The sequence below is a fragment of the Ciona intestinalis genome, chromosome 7 (genome assembly GCF_000224145.3).
Source record: "Ciona intestinalis chromosome 7, KH, whole genome shotgun sequence".
NCBI lineage: Eukaryota > Metazoa > Chordata > Ascidiacea > Phlebobranchia > Cionidae > Ciona > Ciona intestinalis.
Genome location: NC_020172.2, coordinates 5,127,717 through 5,147,669, shown reverse-complemented (window position 1 = coordinate 5,147,669; position 19,953 = coordinate 5,127,717). Strand labels below are relative to the sequence as shown.

Below are 19,953 nucleotides of genomic sequence, written 5' to 3'. Positions count from 1 at the left end.
TAATATATAGTAAAGCTAGTTTAGTAGCAGTGATTAATCCTCCTTAATATTACATGTTGGGCAATTTCTTAGGGGTTTATGGTCTTTAGGTGACGTAGGGTTCTTTACTAGGTAATCCTGTCGCTGGTGACCAGTGAAAATTTTGGTCTCAAACGAGCCAACTAGTCACGTTATTTTACTTGAAAAAGGCAGTTTATGGTTTTTCAAGAATATTGTTTAGTTTCTGTGCACAGCTCATGCATGTAAACAATTTCCACATCTCTTTGCTTTACTTATACCTTTTTATTTAGATAAACACAGTTAAATAAAACTCAAGTTCCATTTAACAATAATAGTCATTGTCTTGAAACAATGCTCATTATGTGATGGCAATCACTGTAACAATGAATCCAAGAACAACAAACAGAACAAAGTTTCAACCAATCAATGCTCAGCGAGTTACGGAATCGCGACAAAATGATAACTTTGGGCTCCCCGTGTCCAAGCGACCTCGTGTGGGCTCGTCTCCAGTTAATAATAAAAGTGCATACAAGTTTAGCAAGCAGGCGAAGTCATATGGGACTAATAACGCACATGTGACATCATCAGGAATGACATCATCATCTGTACGGCCGGCAGCTATGACATCAGTAGGGAAACCTTTAGCAATGACATCATCAACATTGAGACCATCAGCTATGACATCATCACGAGTGACATCATCAGTAGAGAAACCTTTAGCTATGACATCATCATCAAATGTGACATCATCAGTAGTAAACAATGACTTTGACGATGATGACGACTTCACAGGAGCCGAACTCGAGGAAATTGAAATGTTGGCGTCGCAAGTTGAGTCTCAACATGGAGTTCATAAACAACCAAGTAAACCGGATAAAACTAGTACCGCAAGTGGTTCAATCCAGTTCAAACTGCCTCAAACTAGTCATATCAGGTTGGTGTACAATTTAGTTATAATACTAATGCAACTTTGCCATGGTGACATGCAAACAAAACTTGGTGTTACGTGTTCATTTTAAATATCTCCAATTTCTGTGGAGTGCATTTACCCCCACATATAGATAAATAAATTAACAACATCGGATTTATGAGTTGTAAAGGCTCTAAAGGGGCATATAAATATGCAAGTACAAGAACAAAAGTACTAGATATAGGTATCAATATATGTAATGTATTTACTTTCAAATACAACAGAACTCCATCTACTAGCAACCATAATAAGATGTCTATGAACAACGATGTCACGTTGCTACAACAACAGTTTAATGAGCAAGAAAAAAAGGTTTGAATGTTGCGTATTATATTGTTATGTCCGGCGTTAAAGTGGTTAGCAATCATACCTTTAACCCAGAGGGCCAGAAGTTATGGGTTCAAGACTTGTTGCTGCTACCCACATTAAACATTTATTTAATTATTTACTGTTGTCAATGAAATTTATTTTACAACATAATTGCCATGGTAGCTCTTGCAATTCACCGCATGCCCATTTTAGAGAATCAATGTAATATTATACAGAAATGTTGCATTGTTATTAGATGTTGTTGTCTATGAAATTACCTCTCATGGAAGCTCAACCTACCATGGCAGTTTGCCGCATGCCTGTTTTAAGGGGATGCGATATCATACTCAAGTGTCAAGAGTATTAAAAATCGGTATTTTTCAAATAACCAAACTACATGTCTAGTGGTTGGTACTGCTGTCATTTTTTCTGCACTGATAATTATCTGCAATAACCCCGTGTGAATTTCATTGACTGAAGTTGTGATGTCATAATTTTAATGTATGATCGCAAACAGATCAAAGAAATGGCAAAACTGACCAATCAGAAGAGTGGAGAAGCACGAGTGTTGCGAGATAAGTTAAAACATGCAGAAAACCTTTTATTTGAGGAACGACAAGCGAAAATATTGCAAGAAAATGAGAAAAAGGAAGAAAAAATAAAACATGAAAACGAACTTGCTAAAAAGGTATCTTTTTACTGATTTACCAATTTTGCGTAGAGTTTAGTATTCAAGTATTCTTGGTCCATTATGATTGTAAATCAACGTCAAATAAATAGCAGATAACTTAAATTTTAGGAGGGATGTATAAAACTAACATTACTATTTCATATGAGAAAACTGTGCTTTTGTAAATTAAAAATGGCTGGGGAGAATACTTTTATCAATTGGTGGACGCAATGTTCCCATTTAACTTCTATTTTTCTGTTAAACTTTGCAGCTGGAAGCACTTACGGATCAGATCGCATTCAAGGAGGCCGAACTTAAGGAAGCTGAAAGTGTGATTAAGAATCTTTCATTGAAGAATAAGATGGTGCAGAAAAAAAATATGCAGTGAGTGGATGGCTGTTGTTGTAGTGGATATTTGTTGGTGTGTATATAGGCACCAAACCTGGGGTGGCAGGGTGGGCAGGCCTACCTCGGAAATTTTCGACACTGTATTAATCAGTAAACATAACAACCAATAAGATTTGTTTCACAGGGTGGTGCGTCCAACACTGTCAACCCTGCGGCCCTGCCGGAGTAGCTGTGTTTCTTAGGACTGCCTTAACACTAATTTTCAGCCCATATTTAGGGTTTTCATCCTCGATGTTTGGTTAATTTAATATTTAACATTATGGTGACAAGTTAAGTCTAACAAAAAATTGTACAATTAAAAAATGTTATTTCTAATATATGCTGTTGTTGCCATAGTTTTAGGCATATTTTTAAAACAATAGTCCTTTAAGATTAAAATCACAAAAATTACCAGAAGATCCATTTTAAATAGCCATAATGTTTAGAAGTAAATAACATGCCTTTTCCAATCTTTAGAAAACCCGAGCGGAAATCAAGTGGTCAACCATGTTTTCCAAGTGATGACTGGGCATGTACTCAAAGTAGTGAGTCAGCAAAAAAGAGGATACGGTTGGTTAAACCTGAGAGCCCGAAAGTTTCATCAAATATGGGGAAATTAAAACGAAGTGGTAAGATTTCTATGTTGGTGGCGTTATACACCTCATGCTCACTGTCAAGCTCGACAAGCATTTTTATATTTAGTGAAATTGAGAGGTTTTATACACAGGTGTTGCACACCATACATGGTGGGTTTAATTTAAATCATGCCATTTTGTTGAATAGAAGGTTCTGCACAACTAAAGAATATCTAGGGTTCATGCCAGAGTTGATTCATTACCCTATTTTTTGGTTCTATCCTTTCCTGACTTTTTATCCTTTACATTCAACTCTTTTGGTTTTGGGTTAATGCACCTTTATGCGCACTGTTGAGTTTTTATTCTAAGCCACATTTTAATTTTAACAATCAGGTTCATCGTGTAAAGCTATTTCCCAAAAACTTTTATTTTTAATTATTAATTCACCTTTTGTCCACTTTCAGTAGTCATAATAACCTTTTTTAATTTAAGCCATTTTAATTATTCACCTCCTGCTCACTATAACATGCATAACAACTTAATTCACAGGCTCCACATCTGGTCAGTCGAAACCCACCCCCCAAAAACAGACAGCGGATCAAAAATCGTTAAAACTTCCACGATCAAAGTTCAAGATGTCGTCAACCCTGCTTAAACCGGGTTGGTATATTATTTCTATTGCGATCTCGGTAAATTAAAGCATTAGGTTTGAAATATTTAAAAATATTTTCAAATGTAGAATTGGATTAAAAATGTCTACTTTAAATTTTTCTTGGTAGAAGTTTTAAGAATTTTTGCGAATGGCAAATTTCCTTTAATTCAAAAGAAAGAAATGACCAGTTAGATTAATCTTTATAAATAGTCTCACAATTAAATCATACAGTATGGGGAAAGATGGGACACCTTTTTATTCTATTTTCTTGTCCCATTTGGTAGTAAACAAAGTACATTTAAAGAATTATAAAACAGATCCTCACAACTCCTATAGATCGTTGTGAATTGTTTAAAACACGATCATGATATTTGGATAATATGTGCTAAAGGTGTCCCGTCTTTCCCTACCCTACTATATCTTTGATCTAATTATTAACTAAATTTGCGGCAATAATTTTAACAATCATAAACATCTTATATAATTGCAGCAATAGCACCCTCATGTGGAAGTTACAACACGGAGTCGTTAATCCTGTTCTTACATCGATGTAATGCGTTAAGCAACATTGAGACTTTTGCTTCTAGGTGTGTATATGTCTTGTATTTATCCAGAGGAACTGTATTGTGTTTAAACGCTGTATGAGTCCTTGAACACTTAACAGTAATCACTTCAACCCAGTGGTCACTGATGGGTTGTTCAAATTGTCAGTCATACAGAAAAGATTGGTATACGTATAGTACGCTTTTAAAATAAGATTTTTTTTTAAGTTTTAGAGTATTTGACCGACAGTTTAGCATTTTTGACAGCTAGTTTTACAAAGTGTCAACAAAACAATAACCTTAAATTGGTTGCACCACTTTTCACAAGTCTATAATAAACAACATGCATATTTAACACAACTTCTTCTCCTAGCCCACAAACCACCCAACAAACTCTCACGAACGCAATCGAAGGAACAAAACTTCTTCTCTTCCCCTCCCCTACCAACAATGATGAGGAAAATGTTGTTTCTATGATTCTACCTTTCATAAAATCTACGCTAACCGAAGATTCAACTTTAAAGGGTGAAGGAGAAATTTAATTAGTAGTGATACACTGCTGCTTAAACAGCAAACCTGGGGTGGCAGGGTAGGCGGGCCTACTCTAGAATTTTCTGCACTGCATTAATTAGTAAAACTGACAACAAGTTAGTTAGATTTGTTTCATAGAAAAGCAAGTCTAACTATCCCTGCTTCCCCTGTGTTTTACAAAACGTGTATACATATGTGAAAAGTGGTTAATAATAGTGTAAGTATTGCCAAAATACAAAGTAAATAATAGTTAATTGATATTACTTAACACTGTTAACAGCATAGTTATTTCAAAGCAAATACAGTTCCATTAACTTTATATTCTCACTCATTCACATTACAGACAATGATGGACTTAGAGTTTCACTTGAAGCTTTAGAAACTTTATTATCGTCACAACATACATTAAATATTATCAGGAAAAAGGTAAATTTCATCCATTTTAGTTTTTTTCTTATAAAATGTCTATACTTTGACAATGATTTAAAAGAAAGTTAAATGTAATGTAAAATTCCTATAACTGCATTGGGTCCAATTTCCCCAAAGTTGTGAAAAAAATAACAGACATAACAGGTAAACATGTTAAGACAAATATAGATTATTTTATTGATTTTTTTATCATGTGTATTAAGTGTCTCTGAAAGCGGCCACTATTAAAGGTTGAGAAATACTTGTCTATAATGTTATGTTATTAAAATCGGATCTAAGTATTACCAAACACCCCTGTACAATATTTAATCTTGTTAAATTACAATTGTAAATAATCCAAAAAAAGTTCAAGTTATAACCCTCCCTATTATGTTATACCTCAATATTTTTGCCTTTTTCCTTTTTTCTCTTTTAGTCATTTTAAGATAATGTTGTTATTAAATCATCATATATTTAAGTAATAACCCTCTTTATTATTTAATACCTCAGTCATTTTGCCTTTTTCATATTTCTCTTTTTTAGTCGTTTTGATATGATGTTGTTTTATAAGGGGTGAAGTTGTACTAAATTTACAAAGTTGTGTTTTGCCTTTTTTCGTTTTCTCTTCTTGATCATTTTTAAGATGATGTTGTGCTATAATGTCTTCATAATGTTCATATAATTCAGCTGACTTTGCAAACCTCTTTTCATCCAGAGTTTATTCACCTTTCCTACTTTGCTATTCCAATATCTCAACCATCCAAGTCTCACCAAAGTATGTTTACAATGTTTAGTTGCCATCACTAAAGACCCAACGCTTCTTGAAAAGTAAGTTGGCTGAATTGAATATGTTGTTTTAAACACGTTTTGTTGACATTTGTAAAACTAGCTGTCAAAAATACTGAAGTGTCAGTGAAATCCAACTTAAATTATATAAACACCTGTGAAAAGTGGTGCAACCAATTCAAGGTTATTGTTTTGTTGACACTTTGTAAAACTAGCTGTCAAAAATACTGAAGTGTCGGTCAAATACAACTTAACTTATTTAAACACCTATCAAATGTTGTGCAACTAATTGAAGGTATTGCTTTGTTGACACTTTGAAACACTACCTTTAAAAAATTACTGAAGTAACGTTTTTATAAACACAAAAACACCTGTGAAAATAATTCAAGGCCATTGTATTTATAACCACCTTTTAAAATATAAACTTTAAAATTTGTTTATTTTCTTTTAGTATAAATATCGACCTATCACGGATCAGAGACCTCATGTCACATGACCTCCCTATCATCTCATTGGTCGTTCAACTTATTTCAAATTTAACTTCCGATTCTTCACTCATAGAAGCGATTGTGACATCACAGATTGATAACAGTAAGACAATAAACATTGTTTATTATTTAATTAAATTTCTGTGTTTTTTTATACTAAGAAAATAATGTTTAGGCATGTGTTTGTAAATGTGGAAATACTTTTATGGCGTATCGTTTTTTTTGTGATTTTAAATGATTGTTGTAATCAGATTCCGCGATTCTGTCGTCATTATGTGCATTGTGTTGTAACAATCAACCCAGTGATGTCACAATGGGAGAATGGGTTCAATTTTTAACACAGGTACAAGTATATCTATTATTGAGTTTCTATAAACTGCCTCAGTGGGGTCTAGATGGTAGCACCCTGGGTGTTGGGGTAATATACCTTCATCCCAGGTCTCAGGTGTGCCTCACTGAAGACCTCACCCTTATAGAATAGAATTTCTATTATTGAGCGTCTATAAACTGCCTCAGTGGGGTCTAGATGGTAGCACCCTGGGTGTTGGGGTAATATACCTTCATCCCAGGTCTCAGGTGTGCCTCACTGAAGACCTCACCCTTATAGAATAGAATTTCTATTATTGAGCGTCTATAAACTGCCTCAGTGGGGTCTAGATGGTAGCACCCTGGGTGTTGGGGTAATATACCTTCATCCCAGGTCTCAGGTGTGCCTCACTGAAGACCTCACCCTTATAGAATAGAATCTCTATTATTGAGTGTCTATAAACTTCCTCAGTGGGGTCTAGATGGTAGCACCCTGGGTATTGGAATAACCATAACATAATATACTATGCTGTTCTGTTAATGTGCCTAAGTACTCCTGTCTCCTGTGGCTAAGTTTTTCCACGGACCTTGAACGTAGGTGTATTTTCCCATCACCCCTAACAGTACTATGTCTGCAATTAATGTATAGTAGGGTTGGGGAAGACACCTTTAGCACATAATATCTAAATATCCTTTTCGTGTTTTAAACAATTAACAACGGTCTATAGGAGCTGTGACGATAAGGTTTTATAATTATTTAAGTTTTCTTTTTTCACTCCCAAATGGAACGATAAAATAGAATGAAAAGGTGTCCCGTCTTTCCCACCCTACTATATATGCATTTCTTTATCAACCATCGATTCACAAACCTTCGCATATCCACAGGTTATCCAGTTATTATCGCGATTAACCTGCGATTCAGACCTCATCCTTATAAAACACAATATGTATGCTACTATATACCATACACTGAATATTATATTATACGAACAACTAATAACGTATGAGAAGAATGGATCTTGTAATGCAATGTAAGTAAGATATTGTATTGGTTTAATCTAAATAGTTTATAATGCAATAATTGATATTAAACTTATACAAAAGGTTTAGACGTCTTGGGAAGTATACAATGCAGATGTTTTGTTTCATACACCTCACGCCCGCTTACAAGTTATCATTTTTGTACACTAAACTTATCATTTAGTTATAATGCAACTGCAAGCATTTAACCACTGAGCCACGGCGCGACTAAATGAACACCTAAACACAGTTTGTAGTGTTAGTCCTCTTACATTCACACTCTTATTACTTTAACCATTCATCTAATGACCCATAAAAGGCTATATCACATTTCACCTTTTAGTTAAAATGCTTCTGACCACATTTCCAGATTTAATCGTGTTTTGCAGTTTCTTTTTTTTAAATATTTATTTAGTTTCACTGACAGAAAGGTTCTAACCATTCATATAGTACTGTGGGTGAAGATGGGACACCTTTAGCACATAATATTCAAACATCTGAATCCTGTTTTAAACAATTAACAATGATTTTTGGGGGTCGTGAGGATTTTATAATTATTTGAATGTTCTTTGTTTACAACCAAATAGAACAAGAAAATAGAATATAAAGGTGTCCCATCTTCCCCCAACCTACTATAATTGATAGAAATGACCTAACCACTCTAAACTTGACAGAAACAACCTAATCAAGCAAGGAATCGTTCTCCTCCATTCTTGTTCCAATGTTTATATCGACGGTGTACCAGGTGTACCACGTGATCATAGACATCATATATTATTATGGAAGCTGCAACACTTCGTTGAAAAGGAAAAATCTTTTTGGAGCGAAGAAATTAAACGGATTCTTAAAAGTGAAATTACCTCGTTAGAAAGTTGAAATAAAGGTCATAGAAAGGTCAAGACTTTCTGGTAAGCGAGTTGTTTCAAAGTTTTCATTTTTTAAAGAATATATTTTATCTGTTGTATTTCTTTTACCTCTTGTTAAATATTTGCTTATTTGCTGGGCTACTAGGGGGGTAATAACATACTGTTGTCTTTTCGTAAAACAAATTTATAATAAAAATAAATTTTATTAAAAATAAAATTAAAAAATTTTTAGGCAAACTATCAACATTTTATAAAAATTCAATGGATTTTTTTAATTGCCGAAATTTCTTACTAAAAGAATAGTTTTTGTTGTTTTTTTTACAGTTGTTTTCTGGTTACAAAACCTAATGAATTTTCTCTTTATTCATTGTTTATGTTTGGCATAAAATTCTCCACAATGTTTTTTCTTCTTCTTAATTTCTTTTAAGTTTCATTTTATGTTAGTGCTTTAAACATGAAGAAACATAATTCATTTTTATGACGTTTTTTTTAACTTAGTTTAAAATTAAAAGTTTTTCTTAAAGGTATAAATAAAAATATCAAATAAAACAAAAATATATAAGAAAGATTTTTCAGGTTTATTTAGTCAGTTACTGTGATGTCATAAATCATAATAAAGTTTATTTGTTAAAACACAAAAAAACATTCAAAAAAATAATCACGATAAACAAAACTACATGAAACTCTGCCAAAAACTTTAAGGAAAAATGTTAAAATTTAACATTATTTGACAAAAAGGTCTAAAATTAAAACAAAACAACCTTTAAAATATAGTAAGCTTGTTTCAAATTATATTTAAAATAATAACAAATATTTTATCACAGTAAGTAAATTTCCTAACACAATCACATTGTTCCATATTATTTCTTCTTTTTCTTTTTTCCCTTTTTTCCTTTTTTTCCACCCTTAGCACCAGACCAACCAAACCCTCTCTTCTCCAAACAATCAGGGGCATTATGACATATATAGTATGCGTTTGTCATTGCTGCTGGGCTTAAGATATCAACCTGGGTGTAGGGGTGATTATTATGTTTAGGGTGAATGGGGTGGAATTTTGGGAGATAAGTCTGTTATTATATTCTATATGTGTAAGGTCCTACAGTGAGGCATGCCATGGCCTATGGGACCTGGGTTTAGACCAGAGTTGGCCCATTACCCCAATATTGTATTTGCACATCCTATTCTATATTAGTGAGGTCCTACAGTGAGGTACACCATGGGACCTGGGATTTAAGCCAGAGTTGTTTCATTACCTCAACATTGTATATGCACATTCTATTCTATATGGGTAAGGTCCTACAGTGAGGTACACCATGGGACCTGGGGTTTAGGCCAGAGTTGTTTCATTACCTCAACATTGTATTTGCACATTCTATTCTATATGGGTAAGGTCCTACAGTGAGGTACACCATGGGACCTGGGGTTTAGGCCAGAGTTGTTTCATTACCTCAACATTGTATTTGCACATCCTATTCTATATGGGTGAAGTCCTACAGTGTAGCATACAATGGAACCTGAGGTTTAGACCAGAGTTGGCCCATTACCCCAATATTGTATATGCAAATTCTATTTTATATGGGTGAGGTCCTACATTGTGGTGTGCCATGGGCCCTGAGAATTACGCCAGAGTTGGCCCTATCTCTGACACAGAACGCTATAATTCATAGGTGACCACTATATTGGGACAATTGTTGGTATAAGTTTAAGTTTTGCCCAAGGACACGTTCACTTCTCAGTGTCGAGCGTCGAACTCAGATCCTTTGGTTGCAATGAAGTAAGGTTTAATGTGCTCACTGTAGGACCTCATTCATATAAAATAGAATGTGCATATACAATGTTTGGGTAATGGGCCAACTTTGGGCCTAAATCCCAGGTTCCATGACATAACTCACTGTAGGACCTCACCCATATAGAATGTGCATATACATTATTGGGGTAATGGGCCAACTCTGGCCTAAATCCAGGTCTACGACAAAACCCCATATAAAACAATATATCTACCATACCTCTTCCACTCCTTTGCTTGTAAGTGGGGATAAAGGTGACGACTTTGCTGACGAAGATTTCTTCTTCTTAGACTTGGCTGAGCCTTTTCCTTTCCTACCCTGCCCTTTTAACTTTGGACTTTTCGTTCCCTTACGGGCAGGCTGTGAATGAATGAATGTGAATACGAAAACATTGAACACAACACCCGGGTTATAACGATTTTTGTTTTCTGGCCACGCGAGGATAAATAAATTACATTCGTGAATTTATTACCCAAAAAAAACAAATGCGATTTTCGTTACATCACAAAATAAACCGAATTTGAATGTTCTTTGTTTAGTACCATTATTTATCAGCTTCAAACAAATAAACCAAACGTAAATGAATGAATGTTAATCATTTATTCAATGGCCTGCTCCGTTTATTGAGTTTGTTTTGTTGGTTATTCCTTTTTTTCATCGTTTTAATAAATATTATCTTTGCTATTGCATTTGTAGTGATTTCATATACCCCTCGTGCCCGCTTACCAGTTACCACGTATGTAACTTTATGGGTGATTGTTTTTTTTTCTGGCTGACAATTTGGACAACCCATTAGTGACCACTGGGTTGGAGCAATTGCCGTTAAATGTCTTGCCCAAGGATACATGGGATAAATAGCAACCGTTAATTAATACGTCTTCGTGACGTCATAGTATAAACCAAACTCAATTTTCCGTGACGTCATATGTTATAGTTTCACAATTAAACAAACTTTTCGTTTAAATTAATTATTTTCTAATTAATTGAACTTGGAAGACCTTTGTGTATTCAGATCACGACCGAGTGTTTTGTAAACAATGAGCATTGTTACGTATATTTCACCATTGTGTGAAAACAATAACACGGTATATGAACCTAACAATAGCACATGTTATAACTCTAGAAATAGATTTTCCAGAAGCTCTAGTTTTATACAAGTCTAGTCGTATATTGTAAATTGTACAACATACGGTTTGAAAATACCCGTTGTATTTTTGATATTGGATTTTTATTCTGTTTTATTGTCTAATCTGGTAGTAAACAAACAATATTTACAGAATTATAAAACCGTATCCTCACGACGAAAAAAAGCGTTGTTAATTGTTAAAAACACGATCACTAAATGTGGGATATTACGTGCTAAAGGTGTCCCATCTTACCCCGCAACACTATATGTGCTAAAATGAGTCGTTACTTAATATTGTTGTCATGTACGTTGTCTGACCCTCTGTCTCAAACACAATCGTGTTATGACTGTTGTTATGTCAACACATTTGTATTATGGCGTCATTTGGTGGCGATATTTAATGCAGAAATGTCTTCATAAAATATATTGTAGGTTGGAGGAAGAAGGAGCGTGTTTTCATTCATTTTTATCGTTCCATTTTGCAGTAAACAAAGAATATTTACAGAATTATATGACCGTATCCTCACGACTTTAAAAGACCGTTGTTAATTGTTGAAAACACTTGCATTTGGTGGCAATATTATAATGCAAAACTAAACTTATTTGGCCTTTTGTGTCTCATGCAGTACTTAGCTTAAATAACAAAGATTTTCTATGATTCGGGGCAAATTACAATTAATTTTGATATATATAGTACCGTGGGGTAAAATGAATCCCGTTAGCACTTAATATTTAATAATTTCTAATCGTGTATTTTACGTGGACCATACTTTATCCTCGCGTGGCCGGAAAACGACAGTCGTTATCACACGGGTTTAACACCGCGTGCCAGTTTACGAGTTACCATGTACGTTACTTTACCCTAACCTACTCTTGGCAGCGGACATAAGGTTCAAATAAAACCAGTGGCGTTTTTAGATATAGAAGGCCCTTTTTTTACAGTTATCTGCGGGCCCGTAAATCAATTGCCATCTAACTGTTACATAGGTCTCACGGATCGGGTTCGCGGGTCTATGATACGCCACTGAGTAAACTTACTATTGATATAGGGTGGGGGAAGATGGGACACCTCTTTATTCTTATTTCTCGTTACATTTGGTAGTAAACAAAGAAAATTCAACGAATTATAAAACTGTACCTTCACAACTCCCTTATAGGCCGTTGTTAATTGTTTAAAAGACGGTCAGGATGTTGAGATATTATGTGCTAAAGGTGTCCCATCTACCCCCACTCTTAACTTTTTATAAATATTATAACTTACCATTTTGCCTTGATCTGGGTATCTTCTTGAAAATAAGGAATAAATTATCTTAATTTCAATTCGCCATTTACTAAAATATTATACCTACAATACCCTAAGCTTAAAACATCGTGGGTTTACCAGCTAAGTTAAAAATGGAATGTTTAAAAACATACCGTAGGAAATGACCAGGTTACAAATGTGATAACTAAGTATATACGAATATCCAGTTGATTGACAGTAATTTAACTTCAATATAAAAGCAAGTAATATAGTAGGGTGGGAAAGATGATACTCCTTTTCATTATATTTCCTCGTCCCATTTGGTAGTAAAGAAAGAACATTCAAAGAATTATAAAACTGTATCCTCACGACTCCCATAGACCGTTTAATTGTTTAAAACACGATTAAGATATTTGGATATTATGGTGTCCCATCTCCCCCAACTTACTACATTACACCCATAACGAAAATTGGCACTAAAAACAAAAACTTGTTTCTATATAACTACGCCCTTTAACATATTCCATTACTGGTATAGACCAAACATAAGGATCTCTTGTGACACTTATTATTGGCTCGGTACCAACTTTATTATTACTCCCTACTCCGAATTCGTTCTACGTTTTGTGGTCACCATTGTTGTTGCACTCTGCTTTATGGAGTGTTTGAATAAGTCAACGCTACAATAGCAAAGTAAACGAAGTCTGTACTTCGGTATCTTATGCTTAACCACTGTAAAGGGTTACTTAAGTTACTTATACCTGAAAACAACTTAGAACCCGTTCTTTTTTATGTTTTTTTTTGTGGACACGTTAAAGATATAGTAGGGTGGTGAAGATGGGACACTTTTTCGTTCTCTTTTTTCGTACCATTTGGTAGTAAACAAAGAATATTTAAACATTTATAAAATCGTACCTTCACGACTCCCATACACCGTTCCTAATTTTTTTTAAATACGATCGGGATATTTCGATAGCATGTGCTAAAGGTGTCCCGTCTTTCCCCACCCTGCTATATATCTTTGTTTGTTCTTTTACAGCGGGGCAGCAAGCTACACTAAGTAAAAAATCAGAGTAGATATGTGCCTTTGTTTGTGCGCGTTGTGCACACTACAGCGTAGCTTAACTTGGTGTAAAACTAATATACAATAATGGATTTTCGCTTAACGTCGCTCAGTCTTACTCTAGAGGTAATTCTTGCTTAAAACTTATTTATTCTGACCAAGCAGACTAGTCAAAATGTAATTTAATATATGTTTAAACTTCGCTTTTCCTGTTCTAAAGATCTAAAAATAACAATATCCATGTTAAATTGACAAGTACACACCACACACGGTTCCCTACATTATAAAACATATATATAGCTCCAATATTTCGTTTCCCTGTTCATTCGAACCGTCTGAAAGTCACCTAAGTTTGACAACAATGGCAGAAACACAATACGTCCAGCCCATCCATTCATGAGGTATAAGTCAACACATTGTGTACGTGTGTGTCGTACAAGCAACACAAACGACATTTAATTTGGAGTATTTTTTCGTTCGTCGCCTAAAAGCAATCTAATAGTGAACATCTGTGTTATAACTATAAATAATTATGATGAGTACAATGGATCTTTAATTTTAACCTATTTTTTCTTTGTCTAATGGCATCTTAAAAAGTATACGGTGTATAAAACAAATGTTTTAACGACTGTCGTTTCCCCACCATGCGAGGATAAATAAGTCACCTCCGTTTACCCTTAAACGATGCATTCATCCAAAAGCGCATTAGAGCTTGGTGTTGTAACTAAAATTCCTGTCACACAACTTAAATGTAATAATATTCTACTGCGGGCATCGTTAGCACGTGAAGTCCGATGTTTTGTAATAGTGTTTTTAACAATTAGCAGTAGTATTCTAGAATCGTGAGGATACGCTTTTATATCTCTTTAAATGTTCTTTGTTTACCACCAAATGTGACGATAAACGAGAATGAAAACATGGGTTACCTTACCCAAACCAACTGTACCGAATAAAACGACGTTTAGCGCTAAACTTTAGGACTTTAATTATGACCTCATAATAAACAACTGTGGACCGCTGTAAAATATCTTCTTTAATTGTTTATAGCGTCCCATAAGAATGGATACTGGAGTTTGTAACAATCACATAAGAACGCCGTTCTAAACAATAAACTGTACCGCCTATTCTGATTGGACGATTCAAATTAAACATGGAATGTTACGTATCAATGACGTAACAATGAGACAATGAATGTTGAAATTAAAACTTCTATGAGCGAATAATGGTTTGTTCCGATACAAATATTGTGACGCTTATTTTGCGCGTTTTCGTTATTATGTGACGTAACAGTTCGGCCCGCGTGTTCCTACCCCAAGAGGTCATAGGTTCAAGGCTCGACGCTGCCACCATTTGGGCTGTTTGTGTACTAGTGCAACATACTTAATGGCAATTGTTTTAACCCAGTGGTGACTAATGGCTTGTCCGAATTGTCAGCCATACAATCCAAAAAATGAAAAAAAACACCGAGAGTAATCACCGACAAAGTTACATACTTGGTAACTCGTGAGCGAGCATGAGGTGTATGAAACAGAACACCTGTGTTATAACGTCCGTCGTTTTCCTGCCACGCGCTGATAAACAAGTTACATTCATATGATGCAATGCCGCAAAGTGGGATGCAAGGTTTATGACGTCATCACAGTGAATAATATCCGTTTGTTGCAAAACAAGTGATACCTCACCACGTGACCGGTAAAATCGAAATGTTTTTCGTTTTGAATATCACGTGATCCATGTTGCAACCCGTCAGTGATTTATTTGGCTGTCAAATTAATCATTTTATGAAAAATCAGTAAACACGTTTTATTTCCGATGCTTTGGGAACTGTTCGGGTATTTTGAAAGCAAAAGCACGTATGTTGTATGTTATGTAAATGCATGTCTTACAATGTAATAACGTAAACTTTATTAATTGAGTCAATACGTTCTTTATTTAGTTAAAAAAAGCCAAATTAATTAAAACAACGAAGAGAATGGAATTAGCAGCAAATCAACAATCGTTAAATCACGCTATGGTGAAAACTACTTGAGGAAAATTGTAAATAAAAAGCGTTTATTCTGCCAAACCTATATATTAACAGGATTTCTTAATTCTTATTCTAATTGCGAAAACGAGGGAAGATGGGACAACTTTTAACTATATTTTCTTGCCCCATTTGGTAGTAAACAAAACATTCAAGGAATTATAAAAAACCGTATTCTCGAAAATCCCATAGACCGTTGTTAATTGTTTAAAACACGATCCGTTATTTCCCGTCTCCCCCCCCCCCCTCCCCACACCCTACTATATGATAAGTTAGACCTGTGCGCATTTGACCCGGCCGGTGTTTTACGGTTGTCGGCTTGTCGCCATTTTTATTTTCCCTTTCTTTTTATAACACGATTTTCGTTATTTTATAATTAAAAAAATCTAAAACTTAAATCACCAACAAAGTTACATACATGGCAATTGGTAAGCGGGCACGAGGTGTATAAAATAGAACAGCATAAAGATGAAATGAAAAGGGCTGCGTTAAACTAAAAAAAACTCACAGTGAGTTGAAAGTAATTAATTTTTATATTTGAAAATGGAAGCGGTGTTCATGAATTGAACTTTCAATTCATGCTGACTCCATTATAGACCAGTCTCATATTCACAAGTTTGTCATGAAACGAACCCTGGACAAGCGCTTCTGTGACGTAGCAATAACAATTCAAAGCAGTGATGCAACGGAAATGACGTATGCGACTGATGATACATCCGCATAATAGCACACACACGCCCACACACGCACATACACGCACACGCATGCACACGCACACCGGTGACTACCATCAGTATAGTGTATACACATCAGTTAACAGGAGCAGTGTTTTAACACAAAAAAAACGACAGCAGTTGTAATTTAGCAGATGTTTATCGCTTAATAGTACTTGACAATACGTATTATAAATACGCATTTAGTTTTACTTCAGGTGTGAATATGTTTGTGCATCGTATGCTACCATATAAGGCAAGTTAAAAAATAAAGAAAAACCTCTGCGTTAGTAATAGTTCGGGTAGTTTAAAACCAGCTTTTTTACGTAATTTTTGGACTTGGTGTTTTGTATATCGGTTTAGTTTACTATCGTGACGAGATTTCGACAGTGCGCATGGGGCGCGTGACGTTGCATATTACCCTTGGGGTATTCCCCTGTTTTAAATATTACAAAAACAGCGGATATATTTTAAACAACAGACAGTGATGTAGTCGGATTGGGAAATATGGGACACCTTTAGCACAAAATATCAAAATATTCCGAACGTGTTTTAAACAATTAACAATGGTCTATGGAAGTCGTGAGGATATGGTTTTATAATTCATTGAATTTTCTTCGATTACTACCAAATGGGACAGAAAAATGAAATAAAAAGGTGTTCCATCTTACCCCACCACCTACTATATATTATTAGTGTGTTATAACTTCTGTATTATAAGTAGCAAAAAAATAGTCCATGGTATTCTATTAAGCGGTTATAACCCGGATGTTCGTTGTCTATGGTTGTTTATATTCTTCGGCTCCACCGCTTTTCCAAGTAACTGTCAACGTGCGTTTGATGCCGTTATCATAATCCGATGCATCAAACTTGTTTCGTTGCCGCGCATAGTTTATGCAACGCTGTTGCTACGAGCTATTATATAGTAGGGTGGGGGAAGATGGGGCACCTTTTCATTCGATTTTCTCGTCACATTTAGTAGTAAACAAAGAACATTTAAAGAGTTATTAAACCGTATGCTCATGACTCCGAAAGACCGTTTGTTAATTGTTTAAAACACGATCAGGATATTTGGACATTATGAGCTAAAGGTGTCCCATCTTCCCCAGCTCTACTATAACTTGTATATCGGGATCGCTGCTTCTATAGCGTATCCGCGAAAATTCGTAGAAAAAGCGGTGTGTAGCAGTTTGGGGTAAGATGGTCCATATTTTCATTTTTATTTATTGTCCCATTTGATTGAAAACAAAAACTATTTACAGTTTTAAATAACCGTATCTTCATTTTAGCCAGACGTAGCATATTTTGTTGATAGCATTCTGTGGTCTAAAAATGTGTAATCAAATGTCCTTTTTCCATACATTAAAATAGAAAATATTTTTTCTCAGATTTTTCCATACACAAAAAATAAAAAAATGGCTTAACGGCGCCGCCATATTGCGTATACTTATCCGCCTTAATGTTTCCTATAGCAGGCTCTTCGTTATCATGCTATTTTGAAGAAAATCTTTATTTCAGATGTTTGGACCTTAAAATACTTCAGAAAAATCGTTAAAAATGAAACTTCTTTACCTTCTTTTCGTAATCGTTACTTTCGTGAACGGACAACAAAACTCAAGGTCAAAACCGCGAGGGCGAATGTCTGTTTGCCAATTCTCCGTATTAAATCGTTCAAACAGCATAAACAAGCAGTTTGATCCAGCAAAGTTAACCTGCTTCGATTGCTCCACTGAAACTGAGGTTATAAGGACTTTAGTACCGAACAGAATAAAGCAACAAATTGAAGTATGCACTGCTACTACATGCAATGGTTTATTATGCGACCGGAACTTCACCTGTCACCCGCCGCATAAGATCACAGCTCGAGTATTAGGATTGTGCACACGTAAGTTGGATTGTTATGGTGTTAAATATTATATGGGTGAGGTCCTACAGCGTGACACAGCCCCATGGGACCTGGGATTTAGTCCAGAGTTGACCCATTATCCCAACATTGTATATGTACAGTCTATTCTTTATGGGTGAGGTTCTTGGTTTTCCAGAGTTAGCCCATTTTACCCTTGTGATGTTATACATCTATTTGGGTTGGTAAAAATAATGACCAATGATAAAAGTGACCGACACGGTTGCATGACATGCATGTCAATCAAGTTTCCACCCACAAGGATATAAATGACCAAACCAACGAAAAGTCATGTCTGCTTATCCCCACACTGCTTCAGCAACTCGACTGTGAGCATGGGAGTGGCAACCATTGATGAGTCATTCAAGTTCCCACTCCCACCCACGAGGACATAAATAATATTAATAAACAAAACCCATGTCCGCTTTTAAAGTCACTAAACAAGAAGGGTGCAAACTATTCAATTGTAAGCTGGTACAAAATTAGCATTACAAAATTTACCATCCAATAATAAAAATCGTTAATATTTTCCGGATGTAACAAACTGACGTTAGTCATGCATAATGTCAGCATTTTGAGCGTCTGGTGTTTATGCTCTTGTTTGTAATTAATATACGTTAAGCTAAGATGACAAGTGCACCGAACGCAACTTATTTTTCAGAATTATCCCGGATTTCGGGCCCGAAAACTCCCGCTGTTGCGCCGACAACCCAGAATTCGGTAAGTTGTTTATTTTATTTCTTATCTTAGAAGTATGGTTTATTCTATGAATCTGCTACGGATATATTTTACCAATAACTAGAATCATCAGTCTGAAATATAAAATATACTACAAATTAAACTCAGGCAGTAACAATAGATTAATCTTGTAGGTTGGTGTAAGATAGTTTTATTCTTATTTAACGTACCATTTGGTGGTAAAGAAAGAATATTTGCAGAAATATGTAACCGAATTCCCATGACTCTAAAACAGGGTTGGTGATTGTTAAACACACGATTGGAAAATATGGATATTATATGCTAACGGCATCCATCTTACCCAACACTACTGCAGGCCTATACTAATTGCCAGAAATGTGTCGTTTCGTTTTCATTTGGCGTGATACACTTTCGTGATTAATGGTCGTTTCATTTCCAGATTCCTCTAATAATAGGCTTTGCAATTGGTGGTGTAATGTTAGCAGTCGTGATCGGTGGTGTTTTCCTTGGCCGGGCACGAGGGAACACCAGCCATGATGAGAGTGACGTAAGTAGACACTTGATTAATTGCTTGTGGCGGCTTCTTGAAGGGAACTTGATTTTTGCAAAGAGCTAGCAAATGTCAGGTCTCAGGTGTTCCTCACTGAAGACCTCATTAATATAAAATAAAATCTATATTACTGTATTTTTTTTAACCGCCTCAGTTAATTTTATGTAGTGGTATAGTGGAATACATTATGTGAATAGGCAAAACGATGCTTTTAAAAATACAGTTTATTTGTGACTCCCTTAATCACGACAAATGTAAAATTTCTATGACATAAACTTGCGATGTCTATGAAAACGGGGAATCCCCAGATTTTAAAGTTTGCAAATTTTAAAATTC

At 35.1% G+C, this 19,953-nt stretch overlaps 2 protein-coding genes across 4 annotated transcripts; one reads left to right on the top strand and one right to left on the bottom strand.

Annotated features, from left to right (window-relative positions):
• Positions 1 to 260: 260 nt before the first annotated feature.
• LOC100175364 lies at positions 261 to 18,007 on the top strand. Of its 3 annotated transcripts, none has more exons than XM_018812432.2 (15): positions 261 to 934; positions 1,195 to 1,282; positions 1,797 to 1,967; positions 2,221 to 2,333; positions 2,814 to 2,965; positions 3,461 to 3,571; positions 4,054 to 4,150; positions 4,479 to 4,630; positions 4,980 to 5,062; positions 5,760 to 5,872; positions 6,282 to 6,421; positions 6,570 to 6,661; positions 7,510 to 7,655; positions 8,319 to 8,552; positions 17,984 to 18,007. In XM_018812432.2, the coding sequence occupies exons 1-14, from the start codon at positions 366 to 368 to the stop codon at positions 8,518 to 8,520; spliced, it is 2,229 nt and encodes a 742-aa protein (XP_018667977.1). In that variant the 5' UTR covers positions 261 to 365; the 3' UTR covers positions 8,521 to 8,552; positions 17,984 to 18,007. The 3 variants fall into 3 exon arrangements, with proteins under 3 accessions (XP_018667977.1, XP_018667978.1, XP_009859153.2); XM_018812433.2 differs by lacking the exon at positions 17,984 to 18,007 and adding an exon at positions 14,777 to 14,794; XM_009860851.3 differs by lacking the exon at positions 17,984 to 18,007 and having other exon boundaries at positions 8,319 to 9,065.
• Positions 8,918 to 12,950, bottom strand: LOC100180784 (small lysine-rich protein 1-like). The gene is made up of 3 exons (XM_009860735.3): positions 12,685 to 12,950; positions 10,517 to 10,657; positions 8,918 to 9,517 (listed from the first exon to the last, which is right to left on the bottom strand). The coding sequence occupies exons 1-3, from the start codon at positions 12,685 to 12,687 to the stop codon at positions 9,371 to 9,373; spliced, it is 291 nt and encodes a 96-aa protein (XP_009859037.1). The 5' UTR covers positions 12,688 to 12,950; the 3' UTR covers positions 8,918 to 9,370.
• Positions 18,008 to 19,953: the final 1,946 nt, after the last annotated feature.